Consider the following 9,232-nt stretch of genomic DNA (forward strand, 5'->3'; position numbering starts at 1 on the left):
CCTCCTCTCCACTACTCATTACAAGAATAGTCCATTCAAACGCTGCGTCGCATTGGGTCACAAACACGTCAGATCATGTCAAAGGCGATTAGGGGTGAGTATTGGCAAGGATGTTGCAATATGATACATATCACAAAGTTTAGATCAAAATATAATATTATCACGATTATCACAATATCTTGCAATATTCTACCCAGTTAATATCAAAATTAAACGTAGAGATGAAAAATCAAGTTTCTGTATATGTTCATCAGAAGATATTGATTATTCAGAGGACAAATTGAGTCAAAACTTTTTGCTTCAAAACATCCTATTTATCATAATTATTATCGTATCTATGGCACCATCTACTGGAGTGGAGGTGCGGAAGTGGCAACATTTTAATTGTAGGAACAGGAGCTGGACAACATGCCCAGTAGTTAGGCTGCTCTGCTGAGAAGTGACAATGTCTCCAGCAATAGAAAAAAATACATATGTATTCAAAAATGTATTAAAGAATATATTAAAAAATTATTTAAAATCGGCACCCAAAAAATCGCAATATATCGTGAAATAAAAAATTTTTCACACCCCTATGAGGCAATGAACTGCTCCCTGGGTTCTTCACTGTGGCTGCCCACTGCTCCTCAGGGAGGGGTTAAATCAGAGATCACATTTTGTGTATGTAGCTTTACATATATGACAATAAAGTATAATGTATATTCAAAAACAAACCTCAGTGTTTGTTTCAGCTTTGAGGTAGTATGAGAGGGAGGAGCTCGCATTCATACAGTATATAGGGGAGGAGGAGCCAGGAATGTCAGGAGAAGGAGTTTCCGCGTTATGATGTCACAATGTGAGAAAAATCCAACTCGCCTGTTAGGAGCTGACTTTTTACAGAATGTGGAATAACTTTTCCAACTTTGGCCCTCTGGGGATGTATGTATCGCTGTAGCAAAATCATTCAAAAGTGATTTTTTCATAATACTGCCCCTTTAACCACTAGGTCACCACTCCCCATACAGTAAAAAACACCATGTGATAATTGCCGTGTACTGCTCTCACTCTGAGAAGGAACAGATGAAGACCTTGTGTGTGCCTCTGTGTGAAACTCAGCCATAAAAAATAAAATAATGAAAAAGAACAGCACACACCTGCTACTCAGTTCTCATCGTTCATGTTAATAAATTAGATTGGGTTCATTCTTGAACATCATATCCCATAAACTTACTTTTATCTCTCCCACGACGTGTATTAAGTATGCAAAAATTAAAGATGATAAAAACATTTTTTTTGTTTGATTTGAATTCAAGACACTCTCCCTAGAATTACTGCATATTGTTAATTGTACTTTTCATTTGAAAAAAGAAATGTAAAAAATAATAATACATTTTGTTGTTGATTTAATTCCTACTAAAAACTCTTAAAGTATAAGAATGACTGACTTTTTAGTCATTCTTCTACTATATATAATATATATATATTTTTAAATTGTGTTTATTTTATAACTATTCAAGGCAAAACGTCGCCACACTTTATTGTTTCTGTACCAATTTGATTTTGAATCCTAATTTGTCACATTAAAGGTGCAGTCTGCAACTCTTATAAAAGTAACTTTTTGTCATATTTGCTAAAGCTGTCACTATGTAAGGACAGCTTTACATCAAACTAGTAGTTTGTGTGAAAAAAACAGGCTCATTGAGCCCCGCCCCCTGCTGATCCTGCAGCCTTTGGCAGATTGCCAGAATGCACTGCAAAAAGAACCAATCAGAGCCAGGATTGTGTTTGATGGACTGTCTGATAGCTGTTGCTGACAGGCCCCGCCCCTTTCCTGGGCTGGAATGCCGTCTTTTTTACAGTGTATGGTTTGGAGGAGTTGAAGATGGAATTGGTGACTTTTCTGCTTGAAAGGTAATTACTGCTGCTTGATTTACATTATGTTTGATTTGTAATTATTACACTAGAACTCTGTAGTGCATGTGTTTGTGTGTGTGCGCAGCAGCCTCCGTTTCCGTGACACTGTTGTTGTTGCTGCTAGAATCTGGTGTGTGCACATAGAGAGAGAAGCGCTGCAGTAACATGCTTTTAACAGAGCATGTTATATTACTGTGATGTTGCTGTCTGGCTAACGTTAGCTTGTTAGCTTCTCTGAGGGAGGGACTTTGGAAAGTTTGGAGGCAGGGCAAGAGAGCAGCGGGGAGGGAGGGGGAGAGAGGGAGCTGAGAGTTGCAAACTGCACCTTTAACTATATAACAAAACTTTTCTTAAGTAATCACAAATTGTTGGACCCTCCAACACACATTGGCATTTAATTACCATTAAATATATTTTGTTATTTGTTCGATTTGCATTAAAGACACTGACAATCAATAAAGACACTACTGCATATTGTTAAATTAACTTTTTTATTTGGAATAATAAATGTGAAAGGTAATAAATTATAATAGATTTTGTTGTTGTTAATTTGAATCCTATTAAAAACTAACTGCAGATTGTTAATTGCACTTTTTTATTAGAAAGAAGAAATATTAAATACCATTAAAAATATATATATATATTTGTGATTATTTGAATTGATGACTATTCAAGACACTTTGATGAGAATGGCTACACAGTTTTGTTGTGGTTTGGTTTTTCTGAGTAAATGTGGCCCTAAAACGCCTAATGACAGTAATGCTGTGTCACTGTGTGTCAGTCTTACTTGTTTCCACTGCCTGCTGTCTGCACCGTTGAAGTGGTCCAGTTTCTGAGTGAACCACAGCTCAGAGGACAAACCTCCAGGACTCAGAGCAGCCTTTTGCCGCTGGAACTTGCTGAAGCCTTTATGAAAGAGCGCCTGAGCCTCGGTGACCACGGAGAGCAACAGCAGCGACAACAGAAGGCTTCCATACCCTTTATTAGACATGTTATTTAGACTTCCTGAGCCCATTAACAGCTTCTCCATAGTGTAATCAGGAAGTCACGTGATCGGCTGCTGCCTGCTCATGTGACTTCATCTGTGACCCCTTTACTGACACATTTGAAAAGTCGGAAATAATAGGATCCTATTCGCCACACGTACTTTATTGCACGTGTCAAACTCAAGGTACTTTATACTCCTTACATTTTAAAAATGAGCTTGTTACTTCATAGACCTTCAAAGATGACGTCACGACGTAAAAAGAGGCAAAGCAAACCTGGAGGAGAAGCTAGTGCTAGTCAACGTGCTAACATGCTCTGGGTTTAATTGAGCATTTTATTTCTTGACACATTTTATTAATAACAAATAGTATTTATTATGAGTGCTAAATTCCTCAGGTGCTCATAGGTAACAGATTTAACTTGTTTCCATGTACCAGTATCCTACAAGTTTTTTAAAAAATAAAATAAAACATTTGGAATTAGCTGGTTCAAAAACCCTGTCTTTGTTTTACTTTTTAATTTTTTGCTTCAGTACATTTAGTAGCAAGTACTTTTTTACTTTTACTCAAGTAAGGGATCAACTTCAACACTTTTACTTTTAGCAGAGTAATTTTTCTTTAAAGTATCTACTTTTATGTGAGTACTGAAGACTAGTACTTTTGTCACCTCTTATTATTGTGTAAATTACGAAAAAAAATCCAGTTGTAGAAATATTAAATTAATCAATTTAATGAAACATGAAACTATTTTTAGGGGCTTGTATTCTTCCTGTGTATATCACATGAATGCAGTCATTTTTATTTCTCAAAAACAACTCTACAAAATATATTTAAATTACACATAAATTGGCAACAAAATCAATGTTTTTTTTTTTTTTTTTTTTTTAAAGTATATTGAACTGATATTGAAGGCTATGGCACAATGATGAAAAAAAATTGTTCTTGTAGTTTTATCACCTTAATGCATTTTGCTACATTACCCCCAATTCTGCCACACTTCTCCATCAAATTGTAATCTCTGCATATTTTTTTCATTTTTGAAAAATTTCAGGCACTTATAAACCCATTCCACCACTTTTCCACCTAATGTCACATTAGTTGATCCATTATTGTCACTTTTAACCTCTTTTCACCATATTTCATGTCTATTTTAACCACAATTTTTCACGATTCGGCATGCCCATTATTTACCAGTTGAAGCTAATTGTTCCAATATTGACATTTTTAACCCTTTTTTTTGCCATTTTTTCTGTTCGTTTTTAGCCCCTCTAATTTGCAACTTTTAACCAATTTCTGTTATTTTTAAAATCCCATTTTAACAACTTTTCCACAATTTTGGTGACTTTTAACCAATTTTATTTTGGATTAAAACAAGGATTTACATCTTTAAGATGACTACATACTATGGCACAAGTCATAATAAATGTCATATTCATATAGAACAATGGACCATTTTTTTGCTGACTTTATGGATGGACCCCAAAAATGTCCCCCCTTTATTCCCCCTTATTGATGGCCCTGTCTCCACATGACTGTTCTTCAATGTTCATGTCTGTGATCAACCACCTTCAGGTTCAGTGGGGGTAGAATAGAATAGAATAAAATAGACCCTTATTGATTCCCAGAGGGGACATTCAAATGTTGCAACAACATAATAGAAGAGCAGACAGTAAAGTATCCTCCGTGAGAGGACGTTGATGATCCGACCTGGTGAAGTGTCGTTTATATGCACGCAGTAAGGACTTATTTATGCTCAAACACCTTAACAGTGGGGATGAATGACCCATGTTATTACAGCATACAAATATAACCCTCATGCATGCAGAGGTAACTGCAGTGGATAAAAGATAATTCTGTGAAGACTCCTCTGAGTGCAGAGAACGCCATGAACTGAGCTTTGCTGCCCTGTGGAGGGCAGCAAAGCGCCTTGATGCGTCTAGTCTGCCGGAAAACAAAAGAAGAAGAAGAAGAAGACAGCGGAGTTCGAGCAGCAGAAGAAGAAAGAGAGGAGAACAAAAACTGTGTGAGTCTAACGGTGAATGTTATTAATATCCAGCCTACAGATGGAGTCAGTCCACACTATAATAGCGCCTTAAAGCTCCACTGGAAATTAAGAGAACAGAAGACGGAGTTTTAGACAAAGAGAGGCTGGAGCAGAATGCTAACCGAGCTAGCAGAGGAGCTAGCACAATGCAGCAATTTAAAGCCCCGTCACCACTGTCTCTCACCACTAACCCTGCTGACAACTGGTGCAGCTGGGAACAAAGCTTTCTGCGGTATATAGCGGCCTCAGGGGAGAAAGATGAACAAGAAAAGATTGACATTTTACTCCACACCATCGGTGAGGATGCACTGGAAGTGTTCAACACACTGACTGTTAGAGGTGAGGGAGATGAGCTGACAATGGAGGATGTTCTTCAAGCCTTTAAAGATTACTACAGTCCACAGAGAAATGTTGTCTTTGAACGACTTCAATATTGGTCCCATCAGAGGACAGCAGGGACATCAGTAAACACATTCATAACAGAGCTGAGACACAAAAGCAAACACTGTGAGTTTGGAATAAGTGAGAATGACATGCTCAGAGATAAGCTGATGTTAAGCATCACAGACTCTCACCTAGAAAAGAGACTGTTACAGGAAAGACGTCTAACGTTACACAGAGCAATAGAAATATGCAGAGCAACAGAGCAAGAAAAGACTCTGTTACAAGCCATCAAGACTGAACATGGAGTGCAAGAAGTTCCAGTGGATGGTGAAATAAAAATGATCTTTCCTGACAAGAGTCTCCACCATAACACCAGTAGACAATTAGGTTCCCAATCTGTTCCAAATACAGATGGAACTGAAAAACTTGTGCTGGCTGCCTTCATGCCCAAAGTTCATCTGCACAGATTACAGCTCCAGCAGCCGTCAGTCACTGATTGTGTTTTCAGTGAGATGAAGAATGTGGAGCAGCTGCTCCCAGAGCGTCTCCACATAAAGGAGGAACCAGAGATGCTCAGTGAAGGTCTGGAGGAAAAGCAGCTTTGTGTGCAGCAGGAGACAAACAGTGCTGCTTGTCCTGTTAAATGTGAAGATGAAGAGGAGAAGCCTCAGGCCTCCCAGATACACTGGAGACAACTAACAGAAATTAACATGGAGGAACCTTCAACCTGTAGTTTAAATGAATTAATGAAAAGACAAACTGTGGGAATTAACAACAAAGGACCAGAAGCAGCACAGAACCCAGATCCAATCAGTTTAGTACTACAAGGTCCTGATGGAACAGAAACAGACTCGTCTCAGACTGAAGATAGTAACGAGGATGATGAAGATGATGATGAAGAATGTTGGCAGAAACCTCTGTCAGAGTCTGAAACTTCATCATTTCAACAAATTTGTTCAAAGAAAAAGTTTCCGGTAAAAATGAAAAATGACTGTGTAAGTGGTAAAAAAGCATCACTCAGTGCAGCTTCAAAACTAAAAAATCCAACCGAAGAGAAACCCTTTGAATGTGACGTTTGTAGGAAATCTTTTACCCGTAAGGATAACCTACAGTCACACATGAGGCGCCACAGAGGAGAAAAACTATTCAAATGTGATGTTTGTAATAAATGTTTCACTCAAAAGGGTTCCCTGCCGGTACACATGAGACTCCACACAGGAGAGAAACCATTCAAATGTGATGTTTGTAGTAAAAGTTTTACCTATAAGGTTGCCCTTCAGCAACACATGGGAATCCACACAGGAGAGAAACCATTCAAATGTGATGTTTGTAGTAAATGTTTTACCTATAAAGTCGCCCTTAAGCGACACATGGGAATCCACACAGGAGAGAGTCCATTCAAATGTGATGTTTGTAGTAAATGTTTTACCTATGAGGTCACTCTTAAGCAACACATCATAATCCACACAGGAAAGAAACATTTTGAATGTGATGTTTGTGGCAAATGTTTTACCTATAAGGCCGCCCTTCAGCGACACGTGATAATCCACACAGGAGAGAAACCATTTAAATGTGATGTTTGTAGGAAATGTTTTAACTGTAAAGTCAACCTTAAGCGACACATAAAAATCCACACAGGAGTAAAACCATTTAAATGTGATGTTTGTAGGAAATGTTTTAACTGTAAGGTCAACCTTAAGCGACACATGGGAATCCACACAAAAGAGAAACCATTAAAATGTGATGTTTGTAGTAAATGTTTTACTCGTAAGGCTTACTTGCAGTCACATGTGAGAATGCACAAAGAAGTGGAACCATTAAAATGTGATATTTGAGAAAGACAATGTTTTAAAAGTTTGAACTGAAGGTTCAAAGTTTTCTGTAATTATAACTGTAAATATTTTCAGTTAATTATTCATCTTTGAATAATAAATAGAATATTAAAGCCTTATCTGTGTTACATTGAGAAGGTTTCCTCTTTATTGAATAATTTGCACTGCATTCTTTTATTTTCACAGATTGTACAAAAACTGATATTTCTTGAATAATTTGCACTGCATTCTTTTATTTTCACAGATTGTACAAAAACTGATATTTCTTGAATCTGCATTTTATTTATAGTAAATAATAGTGAACTAATAACAATGGCTTCAATTTTTTCTAGGAGACTCAAAGCGCGTTACAGAAACCATTATTCAATCACACCAGTCACTCACATCAGTCATACCAGTGGTGGTAAGCTTCAATGTAGCCAAAGCTCCCCTGGGGCATACTGACAGAAGCGTGGCTGCCATTTTTTGCCTACAGCCCCTCTGACCACCACCAACATTCATGCACAATTCATACGAGGCAATGTGGGTAAAGTGCCTTGCCCAAGGACACAACAACAATGACTTGGATAGAGCAGAATTCGAAAGCCCAACTCTTTGGTTTCTGGATGACCCACTGAGCCACGATTGCCCCAAAATTATTAACCAGTAGAGATCTTGAGATCTATTTGAAAGCAGCGAGAAAACGCCACATGGGTCCAGTGGTCTACACTATTGCCCAGGTGGTTTCTAGGTACATTGGTCCCACAATGGCTTTCTAAAACCTGGCAGCAGAAAAATTATTTCAGCAGCAGGACAGCAGCTTTGAAAACCATGTGTAAAAGGATGATGTCCAGACCAACAGTCAGCAGTCACACTCTTCAGTGGCGTTTAAGGGTCAGCTGAATAGCAGAAGTGTATGTAGAAGCAGGGTGAGATCACAAAGGATGGGCTATAGGGATGGGGAACTTCATTTGAAAGACTTATTTCCTCCACAATGACAAAAATAAAGGAACACCTCCTTTAGAAAGTTTGTCATTTTGTTTTACCAAAGAACCTCAGAGTCAGATTTTAGGGGGGAAGTGATGCAGACTATATGATGGATCAATATATATTTATTTTGCATCCTAACTTTATAACAACCAGAAAACTCAGTCTGGGTGGCCTGAGATACTTAAAAAATGCCTTATATTTTTATTACTGTATATTGCATGAATGCCTCCTCGATATAAAACTTGAGTCTCCTTGTCTAGACCAGTGGTTCTCTGCTTGTTTGGCTCAAGTACCCCCTTTCTCTTATTCATGAATTCAAGTACCCCTCAAGGTTCTCACCAGCGCTGTTGAGCATAGGGGCCCCCTACGTTCCGTTTGCTGGTCACTAATCCTGGCTACTGTGTATTTGTAACAATGTATAACAAACATGATCAAAAACTAAATCTAGAAAAAAATGTCTTGAGGGATGCCAGAATTTTTTGATATAAAAATGGGGTCACCATTCAAAAAAGGTTGGGAATCGTGGGCGGCGTCCGCATAGTCCCACCAATCACCTTTCCTATCCCATTTTCCATAACCCTGTGGATGACATCATGGAGTTGTGGAGGCCGCAAGACGTTCAATCTTAACCTAACCACGAGGAACGAGTGTATCATGTTTTTCCTGCAGTCTGTGCCTTCTCCTCGCCCCTCTGAGGGCTCTCTTTTCTGTTTCAGGTGTCTTGATGTTGGAGCTGGTGGTTCCTGACCGATGGTTCGCAGCTCAACTAGTCTGGAACACTCTGATGGACTATCCTTCTATCCTATATGTTGGTCCTTCTGTTCACTAACCCCAACCAGTCGAAGCGGATGGCTGTCTCCTCTGAACCTGGTTCAGCTGGAGATTTCTTCCTATAAAATAGAGGGAGTTTTTTCTTCTCACTGTCGCTAAATGCTTGTTCATGTGGATCTTGTTGGGTTATTTTTCTTACTATGAGAGTGTTTTAACCAATTGTATTACTGTGTGGTTTCATAATCTCCTGCAAGCTTCATTTGTTAAAAAAACAAAACAAAACAAAAAACAAAGATTCCTTTGAACAGTAACAGGTTTCTACCAGAGGGGGCGCTAAGTGGAACTTTGTATGT

At 38.4% G+C, this 9,232-nt stretch overlaps 1 protein-coding gene across 1 annotated transcript in view; it reads right to left on the reverse strand.

The window, feature by feature from the left end:
• prss59 (serine protease 59, putative) overlaps window positions 1-2,960 on the reverse strand; it is a 33,366-nt gene extending 30,406 nt beyond the window's left edge. Inside the window, exon 1 of the mRNA XM_028463962.1 lies at window positions 2,681-2,960. Coding sequence (XP_028319763.1) covers window positions 2,681-2,923 — 243 coding nt within the window. The 5' untranslated portion in view covers window positions 2,924-2,960. The remainder of the gene's footprint in view (window positions 1-2,680) is intronic.
• Window positions 2,961-9,232: the final 6,272 nt, after the last annotated feature.

This window comes from Gouania willdenowi, chromosome 13 (genome assembly GCF_900634775.1).
Source record: "Gouania willdenowi chromosome 13, fGouWil2.1, whole genome shotgun sequence".
Classification (NCBI taxonomy): Eukaryota; Metazoa; Chordata; class Actinopteri; order Blenniiformes; family Gobiesocidae; genus Gouania; species Gouania willdenowi.